Source organism: Vanessa cardui, chromosome 7 (assembly GCF_905220365.1).
Source record: "Vanessa cardui chromosome 7, ilVanCard2.1, whole genome shotgun sequence".
Classification (NCBI taxonomy): Eukaryota; Metazoa; Arthropoda; class Insecta; order Lepidoptera; family Nymphalidae; genus Vanessa; species Vanessa cardui.
In genome coordinates, this window is record NC_061129.1 from 15,523,921 (window position 1) to 15,546,737 (window position 22,817).

The window sequence follows — 22,817 nt, forward strand, 5'->3', positions numbered from 1 at the left end:
ACGGCGCCCACCTGTTAATTGACGTAACGCGCTATAAAGTGAGAGCTTGTAACTTTAGTTTATTTAATTAAATTATAACCTTCGTAATAATATGTCTCGTCTAATGGCCAACCAATCGTAATCCACAGCCGGACACGTGTCCCGAACTTTTTTAGAGTTGCCGGTTCTCCTTCTGCCTCCACAATCCACATGCCTCTCCCTCACAATCTCGAGGCTGTCGGTTCACCTGTCAAACCAGGACCTTTTTTAGGTCAGTCGTCATATCAGGTGTCATTGTGTTGTCGCTCTTCGAACTTAATTACTCAATAACTTGAGTCAAAGGAAAAAATACGATGGATGGACTGTGTGAAAGACGATATGGTTAGAAAGAATGTTACTTGTGAGATGACGTCTGACAGAGAAGTATGGAAGGAGAAGACATGCTGCGCCGACCCCAAATAAAATTGGGAAAAGGGCAGGAGGATGAGGATGATGAACTTGAGTCAAAGGAATTTTCTAAGTAAACAAACATAAATAATCACGACATCGCTCCCAAGCAAGCAGGTTTGGGTAAGTAGAAAATACAAGCGACAAATTGTTTTAGAGAATACAAGGAATGTTTGTTCCGTTAGAATTGTTTATCCCATCAAAAACATAAATGTAAAATGCAAGCCAAGTACAAAATTAAGATATAAGCCTCGGTTGTTGACTCCAACGACAAAAGAAGTGAGATCTAAATGTGTGCCAAGTACAATGGCCAGTCCTGAATGTATTAATAACTACATAAAACATCGTTAATTTCCATATCTTACGATAATATATTGTAGCCTAAGGTTTGACTCGGCTAGTTCTCATATAATAATGTTTCTAGTTTTCCCTCCGCTGAGCGTGGAGCTAATGTTAGGTGGCCTATACCTAGCACGTTGCCATTCGTTGAATATGCTTAAGTAATATGTCATGGCGACGTATTCCAAGCTTGAGGTTTATAATAAAGGATGGACTTAGGACTTGAATGAATTAACCTCCCACGTTTATCTCTGTTATTAAATTCTATATCTGAAATCAATTTACAGTGCTATGAGTCTCACGGCCTCCTAAGATCTTCAAAGAGCAATCGGAATAATTAATATGATAACTGAGACCTCTTAATGAGTCGACATCTAAAAATAATCACCGAACGATTCCGGTCAATCTCGCAAACTAGCTGAGTGCAGCTAATTCACAAGAGTGCGCAATTCCATTAATCTATCAGCGGGGTGTACGTGTATTTTGGTCACGTGTACACGTTGTCCACTTCTTTACACCGTACCCGGTCGGAAAGAATATATTTTCTTTATCGGTGCAGTATGTATTAAATAAAAAACACGATCACGAACACACACACGAAATAAATTAACAACGTTTAAAAATAACGTAGTGACAGTGGAAAGAAAGTTATTAATTAAAACAAAAATGTTGCATAAAAAAGGGTACCAAGAATAGGAGAAAGAGAGGGAAAGGTCTGCCGCGGCGGTTCACTCGGAAAAAGAATAAAAGAACTTCGAACCACAAACCTTGAACCCACGACTACAGACTTATGAACCAGGCATGGGCTAAAGGCAGGGCTAAAGGAATAATCAAAATCGACTATACCGTGGAACTAAGAACTCATAGACATGTAAATTTATATTATAGTTAGTCTGGTTCGCGTGTTAATTAATTATTTTTTATAGAACAGTTTATAATATGCGTAAACGCGTAAGCAAGGTAGTTTTTCCCCAAATCTGTTCCTCATTAAAATAAGTAGTTTAAAAATTAATTAATTCAATGAAAACATTAAAGCGACATGAGCACTTCTACAGGAAGCATGACTGTTCATTATCTTTAATTTTACATAAAAGTTGTTTTGGCCCTCCGCCGGCCGCCGTATCGACGTCACTTGTAACTAATTAATTATAAGCGAAACGAGTTTCCTATGCAAAGGGTGCTTGATTCGTTGACGGCACATACCATAACATTGGCCTGAGAATATGTTTGTAGATACTATCACGAGTGAAATATAATATTTTTACTAAATTACTACAACACTTTTAAATTTAACAGAAACATCTATTAATGCAAGTTTCCAACAGACTATCGTGACCGAGCGAATGATCGCTTTGGTGGTAGGGCTTTACCACCTACTCGTCAAATATTGTACCACCGAGAAAGCAATTCTTGGTGTTGTTGAGCTAGTGTCATGTGAACAAGGAATATGCCATCTGGCCTCAGGTATTTGTAATATAAGGAAATATAGCGCCAATGTCTATGGGCCATGGTGACCATTTACCACCAGGTGGCCTATATTAGCGTGCATTTAGTTATTTTATATATTTAAATGATTTAATTTATGCAAAAATAGAATTACATGACCAAATCTGGCATTGTTTTAAACAAACACTCTATTACATGTGAACGACCAATACGAGAGAGTAACGCGTGGGTACGGCAATGATGCGTTCTGACCTGATAATTATTATCGGAAAGCAATTCAGTTCGTTGTTATTTTTATGGACGTAGCTCGCTCCAACGTAGCTCTCGGCTGGGCATTCGACAATTTGTGGTAGAATCCGCTACAATTATAATTAATCAGATCTAGTAGCTAGTAGTGCGTTGTTAATGATGTTGTTTTTGTAGTAGAGTGCCGGGGGCGGGGGCGAGCGCGGTGCGGAGGGCGAGGTCGCACACGCAGCGCTCGCGACGCTCTCCCGTGCGTGATGCCAGTGCCACACTGTCGCAGCGGCAGAGATCAGTGCCGCGCTCGTTCGACTCGCGGACTCGCTAAGTCGCTACTGTCCCACTGACTCGCGGCTATCGGCCTGCGTCGCGCGCGAACTTGTCACGCCGCACAAATAATCAGTTCAAGTTCAAGTCTCCCGGAGGTGGGCAGTGATCGCACTAAACTTTACGCGAAGGAGGCGCCGGCTCACACTGAGCCAGAACCCGTGCATGGGCGCCGACTGCTCTCGCGATCAGTCTGAATTCAATTATTGAGTGCTTTGTGATATTACAAGTGTTCCATGACTCGCTGTAACTCTTCCTGTGCCTACATATGTGCCAAGTGATGAGCAAGGCGACGGATGATTTGATTTTTCACAATTTTGATTTCTCTAGGTAACTAATGTTATTTATAAGCACAATATTATTGTTTTATATATCGCGCGGTGCCAATCAGACGATTAAACACAACATCACGAACACAAGGAAATGCAGAACCAAGTGCACTGGGCCGCTGCAGACCTGTAGTTTGACGTGTTCAACTAATTAGTCAAACGGTCGTATTTACAAAACCCCTTGTACAACAATTTGACAAACAAAATAAACATACAGATCAGCAAACATACATACAAAAGCAACTGGCAATGTTGTATCTGCTAGTACATTACTCAGAGAGTATTGTAAACAAACGCCTTTGAGAACATGGATTAATTTTTTTTTTTTTTTTTTTTTTTTTTTTTTTTTTTATGGAATAGGTGGCAAACGAGCAGGAGGCTCACCTGATGGAAAGTGACTACCACCGCCCATGGACATCTGCAACACCAGGGGGCTTGCAGGTGCGTTGCCGGCCTTTGAAATTTTTTAAAAAATTAATTATCTTTAGTGCAAGCGTGAAGAAAAATATCATCGGCTGAATTTGTATCATATGCATTGTATTGAGAGAATGAACACTGTCCAGACCTACATTTCGCAACGTAAAAATAAGAATAGTATACTTAATTAAATATCGACTCAGAGTGACCAAGATCCTCTTCGAACTTAACGCTCCTCACTGCGACCCAATGCAGGCCGGTTGGTTCGTGTCACGACGTTGTAACCGTTTCGGAAGTATCTGAGTATTTCTTCGAACACAGAGATTCTCCTCGTTACTCTATCGTTCGCGCAATGGATCGGGGATTGTCCGCGACGCCTCACCGGGAACATCAAAAGTGAATGCCAACGGATTTTGATATTATATTTTATTTATAGATTGTGGATCACAATGTTGCATATTATTTATTAACTATTAATGACCATTTGTTTTAGATACTATAAGCGTTCACTGATAGCTCTTTATAATTTGGCACAGCTATTACGCGTACTCATGATACTGTCTATGTCAAAGTCTAAAAAGGTACATATGGTGCCATAAAGCTTTTTGTTTGAATTAGTTATTCTCCAGAAGTACCAGCGACATTAATAAGTTGGTTTGGTTAAAACTATCCGTTACCGAGGGACTGCAGAGGAGCTATAGACTGAATAAATCCGCGATATTACCCTTCCCTAACCGCAAATAGCAAACGCTGTGACAAAGCTGTGTAATGGCATTTGTTTCGTGTGAGCTGCACTAACTACTGAGATTAAAATAATTGAACGAACGCGCAACTGCGGGAAACACAACTCGATTATATATCACACATACTATTATCTATAAATAACAATTATATTATATGCAACAACATCCACTACAAATTATATATTTTTTAAACTATTTCTCAATCTAAACTGTTTTTCGAAACTGATAATCTACTTGGTAATGTATTTCGATGAAATAGAAAATTTTAAAATCGTCTCACAATCGATGAAAACGTACACAAACAAAATGTCAAATTGAACTTCCTTTTTTACAAACCGGCTAAATAATTTAATAAGTAGGTAATTTTAATCAATTGAAGAAACAGTAGGAGAAACACCGCTGTGAAATGTCGATCGAGCGATCCAGAGGGAAGAAAACTTTTTGACAATAATTAGATATAGGAACACAAATGCTCATGAGCTCATCATTTGAATCAATTTAAATTTTATCGCAATATTATGTCAATTTCCGTGTGACGTCTACACGTCACTATAGAGTTTATTTAAAGTTCCTTAATTTTTAATAGACTTCTTAATAAGTCGAAAGACTTGGCCCTTGGAGAATGGTGCAAAAAGTTCCACCAAAAGTATAACACCTCGCCTTATTGTCTGTACTGGTGACAGGAGGGCTGGATCGTTTTTTTGCACAGAGGATCGGAATTGCGATTCAAGGGGGAAATGCTGCTAGCATTCTTGCCACCATTCCACGCAGTCAACATATATACAGTAACTAGTTTTAACTCATATTTGTAGATATCTAAGCATTTAGTTATTAATTCTTATAGTCTACTAACAATTATTTTATGTACATGAACCAAGGTCAAACAAGTAACCGCCGGTTTAGGACATTTGTCTCATTCAACCTACACTTCAATGTATGTACACATATAAGTATAGGAAATATAATTACGTAAAGAAATTGCTTGGAACTGAGACATTGATATTTATTACACTTTATTTCGAAAATAACGATTCTAATTTAATTTACACCGGCAGTGCTTTGTACTAACTCATCTGGATCGGTAGGCGTTACCGCCGACTTAATAGTCGTAACTCCGTACTTACAAGTGAAAGAATTGGTCAAAATTATAAATATTAACAAGCGGTCCGCCCTTTTCATAAAAACTTACACATCTAGAGAGCTAGCTGAACCCGCAGATGCGCCCGCGTTTGTTTTGGTTTTGGATCAAAACCTTGTTCTTGATTTATTCGTGATGAAAGATCGAATTAATTTTAAATTATGAATATGAGGCATGATATACATAATTAGGAAGCGGCGATAGTCCGGCGGTCCGGCGTGCGCATTGTTGGCAACGCAAATGTTCTAGTCCCCGCCCCTCTGACTTTCCGAACTTATGTCGTATTTTGTAAATATACTACTAAAACATCGTGGAGGAGCTTGGGTGAATTGTGCACGCCTCGCGCTAAGAAGGGGCCCGTTGGAGCAGAGTACTCGTGGCGACACCGCGATCCGATACGTCTTATCGTCCCAATACGTACAATAAATAAGCATTTCGTCTTGAAAACAATTCTACCGGCGCCCATGAACCCACGCTTTTTCTCGAATCGCAAAAACATTTAAATATGTAATTACTTACTGCTCCAAATTCCAATCGCTAACGATGAATAACGTTTTTATTTACCTATTAATTATGTGACAACATCTATGTAAATAAACCGTATTACCTTGATGGTGATTCTTGTAACTTTTATTTAATTTAAAATTGAAATATTTATTTAAATAATAGTAGTTGCAATAACTTACAACGCGGCGTCGCGGACTTTTGTCTGTAGATATTTTAGTTATGATTAGTAAGACAAACATATCTGATCAATAATATTAAGAGGTCGTTGACCTTGTTCGATTGGGCGTTAACGATAAATATGTCGTCGGAAGCCTTACCCCCTGCGCCCTGAATTGGCAGAGCAGAGTGCCACAGGTGCGCGCTCGCCTCATTCCGCGCTAAAGAATATTTAAAAAATATTCTACAAAAATAACGTATCGACTAATTTCATCTTAATAATATTTTTAATCTGTTAAATCGTAAATTGAATATATTTTACGTATTTAATTATATATGCGTATACCATGCGAATATACCTAATCTAAAAACTAAACAAATTAGTATACATCAGCTTTTTGGGATATTTTTCTGCATTCTTGCACATTAATACTGTACTATCATAAGTACATTGTGTAGCTGCCTTAAATACACTTTTTTAATTTACGCGTGATGATGTTATGGATAAAAAACAACACTACATAATTTCCCTGCCAGAAAATACAAATGAGTGCAACGCTGAAGTTCGGAGTCAAGTCGGAGTCAATACCTACGAAGACCGTCGATTCAACAAACTCACTTCAGCCACTTAATATTTCAATGTGAACAAAAAATTCCTGTAATAGATCGCTTACAGTGATAATAAATTCAGAGGGTACTGCGCATATTTATTTATATTACTTCTAAACGATTAAAAGATTTAGAAGAAGATCTGAGGGTGCTGTGTATTTACTGGTTTACATTCACATTATTATTTATATTTAAAACTTTTCCGGTAGCGATAACCGAAGCTAAGGTATAAAGTGCAACTCAAATGAAATCCCTTCACTACATATCCACGTCTTAATTACTGTGTGATGTTATCTCTGTCGCTATATGTTGAGCAGGTCGCAGTCGCAGCGCCAGCGGCGCGCGCGCGTCACCTGACGGCGCGACGGCCGGCGTCCGCGTCACACTTTGAATATTGATTATTATGAGGTTTGTCATCAGAGATATCTAATGTTAAAGTCTGCTAAATAACTTTACGCGTAAAAACCCAATACAAATATTTACTAGCATTATGAACGCTTTTCTTGGGATTTTTGACGCTTTTGTGAAACTGAATTTGTATTTTCTTGTTATGTTATAGGAGCCGACACGCTGCTTATTTACTGTTAATTCTGCTAGTAAATCCACATAATGGTGAGTAATTTCCATTAGAACTCAATTTTAAAGTAACATTAATGTAAATGTTCAAAATTTTTTTTAAAAGAGGCAATAAAAATAGTGCCGCTTAATATTTAAATATTTCTCTAATTGATTTCTTGTCATATCATTAGGTGGACAAGCCGACACAAACAAAAATGAAGGCTTGGTTTTGGCGGTGACAGCGAGTGTGCCCGGAGAGAGTGCAATCGACGCTCCCGCTCTAGCGGAGCTGGCCGTCCTCAGGTTGCGAGCGGTGGGTGAGAAAGCGCGGGCCGTGCAGCCGCCGGCGGCCTGCCTGTCTCCGGGCACCGCCGACATCCGCGCGTGCCGCAACGCTATGGTCGCAGAGTTAGCGCGAGGCAGCTTGCACGTCGCCTTCCTGACCGTCCCGGCGGCCAACGCGCCCGCCGCGTGGTTGCTGCACGAGGCCGGCCTCGACGAGTTGGGAGATGTGGCGCCTCCAGTGCGTCGACTTTGCATTGCGGCTCCACCGGCGCGCTCCTTGCTCGATCTCTCCGATTCGGACCTAGCGCAAAATTATTACGTTTCTCCTGCTGACCTCGCAGCCGCTCAGAACGAAACTCTCAAGACTAACAACACTTATTCAATGTTAGTTAAATAAAGTTTAAAAACTTTTAAAATATGTATTACTCCGGTGTACTTTAATGTATAGGTATAATGTTATGTTATTTTTACATTTCTCAGAAATCGCCGCCAAGATGTTTTAATTCCCGAGTGGTGTGTACCCAATGAAAGCAAATGCGCGACGCTGTTGAGCAGAGACGCGGGGGAAGCGCGCTTATTGTTTGATGTGATACGCTTTTACCATCTATACGCGAGCGTTCACCCGCTGGCGGCCACTTTGACCGCCACGACGAGAGCTCTTGGAACACGTGCTTTAATTTGTGATTGGGATCCCGAACGAATCGATCTCGGAGAATTCCCTCGTAATCTCATGTCGTCGCTCGGTCCTCCGCCTTGTGACGCGTACACAGACGCCGACGAATGTCCTTTCGAAAGTCGTCGTCTCGTGAAGCTGGTGAACGCCAGGGCCCTGTCTCGGTCCCGTGCAGCGCTACTGGCACTTCTACAGCTGCGGTTAAACACAGGAGAGTTGCACGAACTAACTCAACTGGCTCGCAATACAGACCCTAAACGGGCAGCGAATCAATTCCTTGTCACCCACCCTGCCAAAAATGTCATCCGAGAAGTAAGGGTCGCTGTACTTTTACCGAACACGACGCATCGCGAAACCTACGACGCGTCGTCACTTGCAGCTGCCGCGGCTCTCGCGGAAGCCGATCTCGAAAAAAGCTGGTCAGGATCAATTCGGTTTAAGGTAAAATAACCAATATTACCTACTTGTAAATGTATCTGTTTCGACGCTTTGGCCCTAACCGTTGCTCCATTCTCAACAGACGGAAACCTACGACGATCACTGTGATGCGACTCGCGCCGTTCAATATCTGTACGACGCCCCCGTTACGGGTGAGTACGACGGGCTGTCGGCCGTGGCCGGCCCCGCATGCGGGTCCGCGTTCGCCGATGTGGCGCGCCAAGGCCTCGAATTCCGCTTACCTGCCATCGCGTATACACCGCAAGCGCTCCCGACTGCTTCGCTGGCATTGCTGGCTGCCGGAGACGCACGCATGTACGCGTCCGTTTTTGGTTCAATATTTGCAAAACTGCGATGGCGTCGCTTGGCCGCCCTCAGCGAGCCCGCTACTCGAGCCTCCCTAGCCGCCGCTCGCCTTCAGGCTGACATCGTGACACATCTCGAATTACCGGACGATCGACCGGACTACGACCCTGAAATATTCACAAAGGTACTAATGGACGCCCTTGTCCCATGTAACTGTTAAAGTATACATTTGAGGTTATTAGATGGTGCTTACATTTTTTTACGAAAAAAACACCATCAACTGGATTCTTAGGTTATTGCAGTTCCTCCACAGAGGTCAAATAATAGCGTATTTTCAACTAATTGAGTCTCTTTAACAATGAGCTAAAGAAGGAAGGTACTCCGCATGTCATAAATCTCTAGTGATAGGGACAATGCGAGCCCCTCTGGTTGGGTACCATCATATCAGCTGATATTCTACCAAAGGACAGAACTTCTTAGCTCCCTAGATAACCAAAAATAGTGTAACGAGTGGCAAATATTTCGAAGATCGGGTTACAATGGGTAACTCGGTGCGCTCATACATATTTAAAAAAACTTAATTGAAATTTCAGCCTAAACAACTGCAGTGTTTTTAGTTAGCGGAGAAGATATTCTTTAGTATTTCCTGTCATACCCTATAACTCGTAAGTATCCTTTGGCAGTGGGCGGAACGCGTGGTGGAGGTGAACGGGCGAGTGATATACCTGTGCGTGGAGGACGCGCGGGCGGCGCGCGCGGCGCTGTGCGCGGGCCACGCGGCCGGCCTCACGCCGCGCGCGGGCGCCGTGTGGCTGCTGCCCGCCGCGCTCACTCCCGACGCGCTGTCCCGGTCTGGGCGCTCGGACCGCTGTTCGCCAGAGCAGCTTCGGGAGATGCTGGACGGGCACGTCAGCGTCGTACCCGAGTGGGCTTTACCATGGCTGGACAATTCTGAAAACGTTAGTTTAAAGTAGTAGTATTATTTGCTGAATATTTATAGTAAACGTTGTTGTCCGTGATGTAAAATAAGAAACTATTTATGTTTTATTGCCTAAAAAAATTTAATTCACAAAGGTAGGTACTAATGGTCGCCGTAAAAAAATATTACTTATATTTTTTTTTAAATGTTAAATGAATTCGACAGAACAAGACCACTATGAGCGAAGGCGAAGATGGCGCCGGCGCATGGCGCGCTAGGTGGCGCACGCAGTGTGGCTTCATGGGCGGCGCGTGCGCAAGCGTGGGCCCGGACGCCGCGCTGCTATACGACAGCTTGCGCCTGTGGGCTCACGTGCTCGGCCGCCTGTTCACCGACCACCCCAAAGCACTCTATAACCTTCATGATCTCGGACTCGTTAGGTAAGATATTCTTCAACGTAGAGTGAGCTGCGGTTCGTGCACCGCAACGTGACACGAATCGCTTAGTTTTCGAGAACTATTTAGCTGAACTGATTTAGCTGAAGGACTTCCACGAGTCATACATGTTTACCAGTTCGATTTGATCTTTAATTTTAGTTACTAATTATCTAATTAATTAATTGAGTAATTTTTAACATCATGGCAGTTATATATTCTCGGAAACTTTATAATATGAGCATGATGTATACCCATGTGATAGTTTTATATTAGTTTAATAATGTTATATATTTTGTAAGCCATTTAGTTACTGGTCTTATAAATCTCTATTTTTTGTTTGTAGATCCTTGGTTTCAAATGCAACGAAAATTGATTTTAAAGGACTAACAGGACAATTTAATTGGGTGGCGGCCGGTAACGATGACGACAACGGTACCGCATACGCACGCTCGGCGCCTCTCGTGGTGCTGCAGTGGGACGGCCGGGCCCGGCGCGAGGTCGGGCGCTGGCAGCACGACCGGCTCGATATGCGCGAAGACTTACTGATCTGGCGGACCGCAGACGGCCGTATACCGGACGATGGCGGGGAACAATGTGCATTACAACCGATAGCAAACCTGTTTCATTGCGATTGTCGCACAGCTTTCGTGATTCTAGGATCATTGTTATTAATGTTAGCAGTTGCAGCAATTAGCGCTATAGCTTTCTATTGTAAGAGGCGTGCCGAACGCAAGTACCGTTCCCGACTGGAGGCACTGGGACTGCACTCGATGCTGCCCAAGACTATCGGTCTCGACCGCTGGGAGATACCTCGAGAACGCGTTGTCATCAATAGGAAACTCGGCATGGGAGCCTTCGGAACGGTCTACGGTGGCTACGCTCTATTGACGGAAGATCGCGGGTGGACCGCTGTCGCCGTGAAAACACTGAAGGCGGGCGCAAGTACAGAGGAGAAACTCGATTTTCTGTCGGAGGCAGAGGCGATGAAACGCTTCGATCACAAGAATGTGGTCCGACTCCTGGCCGTGGTTACGAAGACCGAGCCCGTGTGCACCGTCATGGAGTACATGCTGCACGGGGACCTCAAGAACTACCTGCTGGCGCGGCGACACCTCGCGTGCGCGGGCGCGGCCGGCGAGGACGCGGAGGAGCAGGTGTCGGCGCGGCGCCTGACGGGCATGGCGCTGGACGTGGCGCGCGCGCTGTCCTACCTGGCGCAGCTGCGGTACGTGCACCGCGACGTGGCGGCGCGCAACTGCCTCGTCAGCGCGCGCCGTGTGGTCAAGCTGGCTGACTTCGGCATGACTCGCCTAGTCTTCGAGAACGATTACTACCGTTTTAGCCGGAAGGGGATGCTTCCAGTGCGATGGATGGCTCCCGAGAGTCTCGCACTCGGGGTGTTCTCGCCCGCGTCCGACGTTTGGTCCTTCGGCGTGTTGCTGTACGAAATAGTGACGTTCGGATCCTTACCTTTCCAAGGCCTCAGTAACAGCGAGGTGCTCACGAGAGTGAAAGGAGGCCAGACGCTTGAACTTCCGATCGGACTGAAGCCCCAACTGTAAGTTTTGTTTTTATTGTACTGTATTTGAAATCGATACATATAATGTTTAGTTACATAGCTAGAAATAAAAATTGATTGATTGATTAGAAATTAAATTTGCTATTAAATTTCGGCTTAACTCCGGTAAAGTTATTTTGTAGTTTGAGATTATTTCATTCTTTGCAATGAATAAAACATATGAAAAATTTGTGCTCTAAACTTCAATAAATGTACACGAGTCAGCTCGACCGTTCTCGAGAAAATTCCTCTTCTGGACAAGGAAATTCCTATCCTTCTCAGGTATCCATAGATCATTTGCGAACGTTACATAACATATTGCCCCGCATCCGTTTCAGCGAGGGTCTGATCAAGTCCTGCTGGCAGCACGACTACAAGGCGCGGCCGACGGCGTCCGAGGTGGCAGCGTTCCTGGCGGACGCGCCGCGGCTGCTGGCGCCGTGCCTGGACGTGCCGCTCGACACGCTGTCGCTGGACGGCGAGCCCCCGTGGCGCGTGCCGCGGGAGCGCGCCGAAGCCCGCTGGGTGTCGTGGGCGGCGCCCGCCTCGCAGGCCACCGACACCACGTACCTGAGCGCGGACGTGCCGCGCGAGACGGACCGCTTCTTGACGTGACACTGCGCGCGCATGAACGATTGAGTGACTCGTCGTACCTCGAATATCTTATCATTCCGATATTTTCTAGTCAATTGTATGTAATAGATATAGTCCTATGTAAGTTATTATAATTTATTGTCATTCTAATAGAATATAATATTTATTTATACGTGTGGAAATGACGTGGTAACGATATTTCCATTGTGAATGTGAAGGTCGTTGACCGCCCAGAACTACCGGCCGCACCGGCGCGGCGTACGGTGTCATGATATGTTAAGGAATTATTTTACAATAAAATAAAATTATGCAATTTACTAAGAATTATTATTTTAATTTCCCTTGGAGAAGCTAACTAATGAAAGACATTTCAGCAAATATTGCAAATTTTATTGAACGAATTACCTTGTTGAGTTAATTATTATTAAATAGGAGCTCATTTAGAACTTCTTCATTAAACTTGCAACACTACTGATCAAACGGACTCGGACTCAACCAGAAAATTAGCATTCATACTAATTTTCTACATACTATTATCCAAATACGTGCTTTAAAAAAAATGTGAACTTTGTGCAAAATACATTCTGTAGTACATATATATAGTACCAGGATTGCACCCGTGCGAAGTCAGGATGAGTCGCTAAACTATAAACTAAAAGTAAAACTTCACTAGAAATTACTGGGTTCGCGATTAGCAAACAAACAAGACTCTCCAGTTGTAAAAGGTGTTCGTGTGACAATACTTTTAAATTCAAAGTTACTTACGTATATTTTGGTTTAGTGTTTTAATAACGAGAACGGCACTGAGTTAATTGTCTTACCGACATCACTTCGCGCTGTGTCACAGACAATAATTAGAAACCTAATAAACAAGTCTTTCAATAATTCCTCTGCGTTATTGCAATGCGTGATATGAGACAGGCGCGCTAATATCATTATTGAAAATTAAAATAAGGTAAAGCGTAGAGCGAAACAGGAAGAGATAACGGAAGGTTTAGTTATCAGCGGTAGGGTGACCAGGACGACCGGACGCGAACATTCCTTACTGAGTTTAATTGTTCCGAAGAGAAAATATTTTGTTGCAAGTTAATGACTGACTTATACTGAATTAGCTTTATTCTTTTAAGAACTACTTACGTTTTACTCGATTCGAAACGCTTTCTAGCATTTCTTTCGACTAACTAACCCAGCCGAGTACGAGCGTAACGAGTGTGTTAATGTAACACGTAGTGTAATCATTATTAACAAAGCTACCCAACACTTAAACACATATACAATATTAAAGTATTAGCATTGATATTATGTATGAGTTTTTGATAATTATCTAAAAGGTTCGAGCGCACAATTGTAATAGTTTTTATGCAGTTTCGAGGTATCGTATTGAATATAGATATGATAGTAATTGAACCACGCTTCCACGACGGACAGGCCTCGCCTGACGAAGCAAACATGAGTGCCAACATCTCACATGTCGTGGTGGGGAACCCACAAATCTACAGAATCATGTCTAAAGTATGATGGCCAATATAATAGTTCATATGCCGATATTCGATATAACCTGGCCGGGGTCCTGGAAAGTCCGCGGTTTGGCTATCCTACCCAAACGTCCAATCAACATTATTTAATTAGTACCGGCAGTATGTGGCACTCGAGAGGTTGCTTTATGTCTTTATCGGTGCTGTTCTCGCTCGCAGCACTGAGCGCCAGCCCGTGCTCCGACCTGCAGGCGCAGTGGCGGCCCGCACATCGAGGTGAGGTGTGCTGAATCGTATAACAGATAAAAAAACGATCCTTTACGATCTTACAAGAAAATATTTAATTAAATAATTACTAAAACAGTTTCATATTGGGATGTGTAGGGTTCCTATCGCGTTTCTTCATTCAAACGGTAATACTTCGTAGCACAGATGTGACAGTGATTACAGGCACAAGAGATATAACATCTAATACCTTCTTCGTGCTTGTCGGCTTCCTAACGGTGCGATCGGTTTATAAACTTCAAGCAACTACATATTACGCATACTGAATATATATATACATCGCAGCATATGTGTAGTGCTTTAAGCACTTGATTTCCGTGGATCACAATAAACAAAACTTAGTGCAATATTTTTCCTTTGTTGGTTGTGTATATGAGGCAAAAATTTATATTTAAATTTGTATACGTACATAAATAGTTTGGATATCACGTGTGACTGAATTTAAAGCGACGCGTCATATTTCCTCACCACGTTTTCCTGCAGCGCGGAGCGCGACACGGCTTGTAAACACAATCAAGCGCATGAAAAGTCAGAAGAGCCGCGTGTCCGAAAGTCTGCGCGTCCCGTCCGCGGGACGACGCGACGCGACGCGACGCGACGCGACGCAGAGCGCGCGACACCGCAACTGCTCGTCATAGGGAGTTAAATTGCTAAAAACATGATGTGCCTACAATTTCATAATCATTATTAAAAATATGAATTTTTAACGCGTATACAAAACATATTGCGATATATTTAATACTAGCTGGTGCCCGCGACTTCGCTTGCGTGACTTTAAGCATCTAAAGTAGGGTTATTAGTTGGTTGACATAATATCTATGTAAGTATATTTGAATGTGTCGTGACATTGAAGATTATGATTTTTTTGATAGATGTCTTATATGAATGCTTGATGAAAATTAAACCACCAACAACGGGACGTTATCAATTTATAATTTAATTTTGTAATACCTATTCAAAACTTCCAATGTAATATTTAAAACTAATGACTTCGCGGATTAAATCATACACTTTTTCAAGTTCAAGTTTTTTGGAATAAGGTGGAACCAGATTATTTTAGGCTCATACCCCATAAGTAGAAAATCTTCTGCACCGTATCTATTTATATTCGTAGTATATTTATTTTTACCTTCTTCAAAACGCTATATGTTACACCAAGTCTACTATATCAGTGAAAACAAGTACACACACAACAAACACAGACATAAATAAAAAAAATATCAAAAGAACAGATGAATAGACCAACAGACAAAAATTCTAGTGAACATATTTTTGTGATCTATTTTACCTTAATAAATACCTACTAGTGCTATGTTTCGTCAAATACCTACTATGTAGAGATTTGAATCAGTTACGACTTTATGATATGTAAAGAAGAGATAGATTACTACGGATACAGCCGCAGGCTGGCAATACCTGTACTTTTAAAATAGATCAATATGACAATAAGAAAGTAATTTTCATGAATATTTTCGAAGATATTATAGATTTAAAACTCAGGGACATTGTGGTTTGTATCGTCGAATGACTAAGCAAGTGTGAACGTTGTAAGACATTGCGTAGTGCATTTGGTATCGTACCCGTGCGAAGCGGGGCCGGTTGCGTTCGCTAGCCCTTACACCGCCAGAGTCGGATTTATCCGTTTAAACATTTCGGGCTCATCCCGCCTGAGTCGGATTTATCCGACACAAAACCCTGTCTATTATATATTCAATTTCTAAAGGTATTATGACGTTTTAGCCTAAAATACATATTTTTTTCGAAAGTTTATCTATTCAACCTTTTATTTAGACTTATAATTCACATTTACTATATCAAGAAACAAAATAAAATAATATTTCATTACGTTAAATTTACTAATATTATTCAGGAGAAAATACATTGACTTCCAACGCCTGTGTCGTATTTATCCGACCATAGTGATCAGACATAATGTTAGAATTTATAAGATATGGAATATTTATTAACAAAAATATTGTATTAAATACCAAGTTATTTCATAAAAAAAGCACATTAAGTTATTGTTATTTAATAACGTGTTGTTTTTACTCTGTGTAAATGTATATTTTTTCTAAGAAATTAGCGATTTAGTTATTTCTGTTTGGACAACTATAAATGCAAATTCCCATCCCTAGACTGTGTCCATTTTGCTAACATAGCCAGCGCCTGTGTCGGATAAACACGACCGTTCATGACGTCACAACCGTATGGAACTTTCAATTAGTGTTGCGCGTGTTTTTGTAATAGTTTTATGTTCCTGTTTTAATTACCATGACGACTGCTGAATAATTAATACGGATTCTAGAAGGTGATGACGATGACGAATTTGTGTCATACGAAGATTTTAATATTGATGAACAGTAATTATAATTTTTATTAATATTTTTTAGTCTTATTTCAACTGAGGTAGGGTTGAAGCAGGACATATCCTCCTCGAAATATGGAGTAGCCCGACGGTGAGTACGGTTATACGGTACCAGAGCTCCTGGAGGGGTGTTCGGCAATGCGCTTGAGGTGCTTTTAGTTTTTAGTGTTACAAGCTACGGTTGTCACTCACTATCAGGTGAGCCCTACGCTTGTTTGTCGACTTAGTTGTATAAAAAATATAATAATGACTAAAATGTATCATTTTTTAAATTTTCATTCAGTAGTAGAAGAGTATACTGTAGTAGGTAAGTATGTATGTAGTTGTTGGTTAACCAAGCTCGTAAATACAATATCATTATCATAGCGAAATATTGACATCGACATCGAAAAGTTTACCTACAACCCTATTTGTTGTAGGTATTATTTATTGTTAAATTTTCCGGGCGCTGGGGGCACGCCAATTGATAAAAAATCTGGCGGTGAAAGGGTTAGTTGGAAATACAATATTATCAAAATATTTTTTCAATCGTATTGTTATCTTGTATTCTGCTAATTAAAGTCATCACATACACCGAAAATATAAATGACCAAGAGCTCCTTAGAGAAATAAAACTTTCAAAACCGTTATAGCTAGTTTTATTTCAATGTGTAATCGCGAAAATTTAAGACAGCTCCTTAGAGACCCTGTGCGTCTCAGTGATTAGAGCAGGCGAATCTTAATTGTATTGATGTGCATGCTGTGGACTGCAGATGTTCCAGTGCGAGTGAAGGGCGAAGAGATGCCGGTGAGAGTGTTGGGCGAGGGCGGCGCGCCCCGAGCTGCCGCCGCGCTGCTGCTGGTGACGCTGCGAGACGTCCTCGGCTTCTCGGCGCGACTCCAACTAGCCACAGCCGATCTGTGCGATCTCACCGCAGTTTCTAATTGGCGAAGGTATTTTTAAGTCAATACTTGGGAAATATGTCTTTCCCTGTGTTTTAGCTTGTGTACTATTTGATTTTAAAATCAGTTTCTTGATAATTCTTATACTGCGTAAGACAAATTATAGATAACTAGGAACTACAGTTTATGCATCGCGTTTAGACGCACTTTGCTTAACTAAGTTAAGCATTAACACAGAAAAGGGATAACACGAAGAGAGAAAGAATAAATTTACATACATTAACTTAAAACCCAATACAAAACGACAAAATAAGTTGGCATGAGTGGTGGGTGGAGTAAATATAACATACGTTGTGACTTTGAGTAAATGTTTTATGTTGAGTTTATGTCTCGCTTGTTGCAGTATGGCCGTTGTGGCGCCGGTCGCTCGCATGCCCAGCTCCGGATGCACCACTGAAGAGCACCACGTCGATTTGGTGACCGCCCTCACTTCAGCAGCTTCTGGTTTTTCTATACATTTGCTGGCTCACGTGCCGATTGAGGAGTGCGAATATTTAATCAATAACTCAGCTTTAGCTCACTCAAGCGCTGCAACCATTCTCAGTGAATGTGTATTCATAAAATCTAAAAACATCTCAACACAAAATAAGTAAGTTGAGTGATAACTTCAATAAAAACAATATTCATTTTAAGGTTCATAGTACATTCTAGTAATATTCGAGTCTTATTAGTGTAGACCAGATGTAAAAAAAACTTTTTATTAGTTATCTTATTATACTTAAATGAACTAATGGATAGGTATTTTTAAGTACTTAATTTGTCTTTACAATTCATTAAGAGCTCGGCGGCGAAGGAAAACATCGTTAGGAAACCTGCATGTGTCTAAGTTCAACGAAATTCTGCCAGAATTATATCCACCGACTCGCATTGGAGCAGCGTGATAAAATATGCCCCTAACTATTTCTCACAGGGAGGCCTTAGCTTAGCAATGGGAAATTTACAGGCTGTTACTGTTACTATATAGGTATTTAAAAAGGTATTGGTTGGCCTATCATTTTGACCAAAGTTTGAAATTCAGGTTTTAAAGATGTGTAATAAAGATATTACTACTACCTCAGGAATTGCGAAGAATGCTTTGCTGTGTTAGCGCGCAATGAAAGTGAACAAGATATCCGAGTCGCGGGTGAGCTACAGCGGTGGATCACAGACTCGAACCTACCGCTAGAAATTGTGTACATCGAAACTGACTTACTTCTGCGTACAAAAATCTTAGAAATGCAACATCAAAACAAATCATTCCTTTTTCTTGATGAAGACATTTGGAATAGCAATCCAAAAGTATTTCGCGTGCAACCTCCATTATGTGTTAAATCTTCTAATCGCTGCTCTTACGTGCTTGACTCTAGTGTAGCTGTTCGCGTCGGAAACGGGGGGTTTATGAATCGCTTTGCACTTCCAATATCGAATTTTGTAAGTCGTTTTGCACCTGAAACTACAGACCTTTGGGAAATACTCCGAAATGAAATATATTTACAAAATATTACTAATATTGAGGAAGCAGCTTGTTTGTGGGCTTTAAAAAATAAAGATAAAATTGCAAATTGGACTTCAACTGCAAATAATAACCGTCAACTGCCACTTGTTTATAGAATAAAAATATTTCTTTGCAAAGACGATCCAGACTTAGAAGAGCACATAAACGTTTTAAAGATAACAGGGTCCTTATTATGGGATAACATAAAAGAAGTACACTACAACTTAACGTTAACATTGATTGATTGCCTTGATAGTGAAACCTTTACATGGAAAATCATTGCACTGGCTCGCGAATCGCAAATAGCTGGTGCCATAGCGTGGGGACGGATGGTTACTGCTGCGGTGGCAAATGCCGCTGAATATGGCCAACTACCGCTACTGCTAGCCGGTCCCACCTTACCGGAAGTGCCTATCGATTCTACACTTCTAGTGCACGCAATCACAGCACCCTTAATGAATCTTACCCATGCTTATTTAGAATTACTTCAACGATGCAACTGGATGCGTCTAGCTATACTGTCGGATAACACGACTTACTCAAAAATTTTCATTAATATGCTACTCAACGAAAAAAAATTACTTATCCGAGAGGAAATTATCAATTTAAAAAGTGTTCGATCCACCCTGGAAAAATTCCGAACTTTAGATGCTCGTATTTTCTTTGTTAATACAGATTCAAATATTTCTGGTGTCATTTTATGTACTGCGTTGAGCCTTGGTATGACGCCAGGTGCTGGCTTTGTTTGGATTGTGAGAGATTGGAGGATGGCAAAATGCAATGCTGAAAATGACTGGGGCGCCATGTACCACTTTACATTAGGATTGACATGGCGGGGAGGACCTACTGCAGGTGGTTCGACGGAAATGCAAAACGAACTTCGTAAACTATGGCAGACTAGTGAAAATGCTCTTACGGGCTCATCAAATTCTGCGTCCCTGGCCGATGCACTCCTATTTCTTGGCCATGGATTTGCTAGCTTTCTCAACGAATATCCTTCACATATATATGATCTTCACGGTCTCGGTAATGCTCTGTAAGTGTCAATCTTAAATATCTTTTAGCGCTTTGTAAACAACATTTAGATAATATGAAGCTAGCTTAAAAAATCCTTGGCTGCCTAAATCATAATTCAGTTCTATAGCATATTTTTCTACTATATATTTATAATTTCAGGAATTTCTCGAAAAGTCTTCAAAAATTAATAGTAAATGGAACTGCACAAGAACTTAAAAGTAAGGCTGGCGATAGGTTAGTATTTATCGAAAAATGGCACGGGAATACAGGCTCTTCAGTCGCCTTGTGGTCTATCACTATCAAAGGTATACTAGACATTTGGCCCAACAACTCCACTACGTGTACTCAAATAGTTGGGAAACAGCCAATGGACAGACACTATTGCATAACATTTACAACGGGGGATCCATTTGCACCTCGCTGTCATCTATTAACGGTTAGCATTATTATCGCTATATCGACACTCGCAGTCATATCGATCTATGCTGCTAGGCGCGCTCGACTGTCAAGCATAAGCCGTCGTGAAAAAGAGGAAAGTAAACGAGTCGTATCTTGGTTGGATACATATTTAGTACAGCGTAATTCGATCACACTTTTCCATGTGATTGGGTCTGGTAGTAATGGGCAAGTGCGTTTTGCTGAATTAAGGAAACCCGACAAAATAGTCTTAGTCGCAGCAAAAGAACCTCGGGATTGCATTGGACTTTACAAAGAAAATGAATTTTTACGTGAAGCTTGCCTCCTCGCGCCATTGAGCCACGAAAACGTTATACGCCTCGTCGGTGTGTGTATAGGTGGAGGACCTCCAATTGTTTTAATGGAACATGCATATTACAACGACTTGCACAGATATTTAACGTTCCGACGACAATTTGCTATAAGTGCTCGGCGCCATGAAGTCACTGCTAAGGAAGCGATGGAAGTGTCGGATGGTGAACTTACCCGGTTCGCACGAGAAGCATCCCGAGCACTCGAATATCTCGCACATAAAAGACTAGTGCACAGGGACGTACGTGCTGCAAACTGTCTCGTGGACAAAAATCGATTGCTAAAACTAGCTGATTTTGGAATGGCTCGCGAGCTAGAGAGTGAAGCAACTCTTTACATAACGACTCGTCGTAGCTTGTTTCCTGTATTATGGATGCCTCCTGAGAGCCTAATCAAAGGTGTATTCTCACCAGCTTCAGATATATGGTCACTTGGTGTATTAATATTGGAGGTGTCTACACTAGGCGCTCGTCCGTATAGTGACTGGCCACCCGAGCAGGTGGTGGCCTATGTTAAATCAGGTGGATACCCACCCCTTCCTCCGGACACGTCAAAACACACGTGAGTATCAAGTGTAAAATGCCTTTAATATTTCTTTAATTTATGCATCAGCTTAACATCAAAACTTGTACATTTACCTATTCTCAGGCGAAGCTTACTGTTGGCGTGCTGGCAGCAAGATGTAAAGGCTCGACCGAGTGCAGCCTTTGTTCATGACTTTCTAACACGTAACCCGCACGTGATATCTCCAGCTCTCCTCTCGCCTGATATGCCCGAAACGAATTTACATTTTATTAAAAGGGACAGAACCTTCGAAGAAATTAAAAGGAGCAGACGAAATAATTCTTGCACTTTTATCTCGAACGATTTTTAATAATGCATGAGAACAATATTTTCTTAGTAACCAATAACAGGTTATTAAAAATTGTTAATAATAATAAGTTATCGTGTATTTGTCTAACTGCGTAATGTATAAGCAAAAAGAAGAGAGAGGCGTTACAATCACAATAATTATTTTTGTAATAGTTACAGTAATGCTTTTCTATAAACGATATTACACGTAGTGCCGTCGGAAATTAAGGCTTAGATATTCAAGAGCGCCTGTTTCCATAATTATGAAAACATACGTACTTGGATGTACCTATGGACGACCTCCGTGATCGAGTGGTGTGTACACCGGTTTTCATGGGTACGCCGCTCCGGGGTCCTGGGTTCGATTCCCGGCTGAGTCGATGTATATTATCATTATTTTTCTATGTTGTCTTGGGTCTGGGTGTTACTTCTGATTCCGTCTGTTATCGTCGATCTGGTACCGTCGTTACTTCTGATTTTCCATGACACAAGTGCTTTAGCTACTTATATTGGGATCAGAGTAATGTATGTGATGTTGTCTCATATTTATTATTATTATTATTATGTTTGTAGCATCCTTGAATGTAGGTATGTTTGTTTTGATATATATTATTGTCTTTGTTGAAAACTATGCTCTAGTTCAATAGACAGTTCGTAGGAGCTATTATTATTATGTGTATGTAAAAAATATCAGCTCAACCTAATTTGTAATATATGTATATACTTAGAAAGTAAAGTAATATTATGTGCCTAGAGTTATTATAAGCAATCTAACCCTGAGCTATAATATATTATATCCAAATAAACGAATGTAAAATAAACAGGTTTTTTTAACTATAATGCAATGAAACCGCGAACTTCCATAAAACAAATCTATACTGAAACGTATTTAATATGTCTTACTGCATGAATGAAGGCTCAACTTACATTGGTAAATTTTGGTAATTTCTAAAACTCTCAGATATCTACATTTTTCAAAATCGGTTAAGCTGATTCCGAGGTTAGAGATAACAAACAAAAAACAAACAGACAAAAATTCTGATAATCATATTTATATGATCTATTGCGTTAACAGATGGCCCTTGTAATATTTTTAACAATATCTTTCATGTATTCCATATGATATATTACATATTCCATATATTATTCCATAGAATATAGAAAATATAAATATTTATAAAAAATCGATGA

At 41.1% G+C, this 22,817-nt stretch overlaps 2 protein-coding genes across 2 annotated transcripts; both read left to right on the plus strand.

Annotated features, from left to right (window-relative positions):
* Positions 1–2,672: 2,672 nt before the first annotated feature.
* Positions 2,673–12,765, plus strand: LOC124530882. Its single transcript, XM_047105237.1, has 10 exons — positions 2,673–3,111; positions 6,998–7,088; positions 7,240–7,292; positions 7,430–7,907; positions 8,004–8,637; positions 8,717–9,124; positions 9,624–9,899; positions 10,085–10,299; positions 10,640–11,854; positions 12,193–12,765. Exons 2-10 carry the CDS (start codon positions 7,084–7,086, stop codon positions 12,467–12,469), a joined length of 3,561 nt encoding a protein of 1,186 aa, XP_046961193.1. The 5' UTR covers positions 2,673–3,111; positions 6,998–7,083; the 3' UTR covers positions 12,470–12,765.
* Positions 12,766–15,769: 3,004 nt separating this feature from the next.
* On the plus strand, positions 15,770–22,662 carry LOC124531386. The gene is made up of 5 exons (XM_047105955.1): positions 15,770–17,506; positions 17,859–18,104; positions 18,574–20,025; positions 20,166–21,335; positions 21,423–22,662. Exons 1-5 carry the CDS (start codon positions 17,304–17,306, stop codon positions 21,646–21,648), a joined length of 3,297 nt encoding a protein of 1,098 aa, XP_046961911.1. The 5' UTR covers positions 15,770–17,303; the 3' UTR covers positions 21,649–22,662.
* The last annotated feature ends 155 nt before the right edge of the window (positions 22,663–22,817 follow it).

Coding starts and splice junctions, on each gene's coding strand:
- LOC124531386 (XM_047105955.1), top strand. CDS start 17,304: ATGTGCATGCTGTGGACTGCAGATGTTCCAGTGCGAGTGAAGGGCGAA. Junction 18,105..18,573: donor AACATCTCAACACAAAATAA/GTAAGTTGAGTG, acceptor CTACTACCTCAG/GAATTGCGAAGAATGCTTTG. Junction 20,026..20,165: donor CACGGTCTCGGTAATGCTCT/GTAAGTGTCAAT, acceptor TTATAATTTCAG/GAATTTCTCGAAAAGTCTTC.
- LOC124530882 (XM_047105237.1), top strand. Junction 7,293..7,429: donor GCTAGTAAATCCACATAATG/GTGAGTAATTTC, acceptor TCATATCATTAG/GTGGACAAGCCGACACAAAC. Junction 9,125..9,623: donor ACCCTGAAATATTCACAAAG/GTACTAATGGAC, acceptor ATCCTTTGGCAG/TGGGCGGAACGCGTGGTGGA.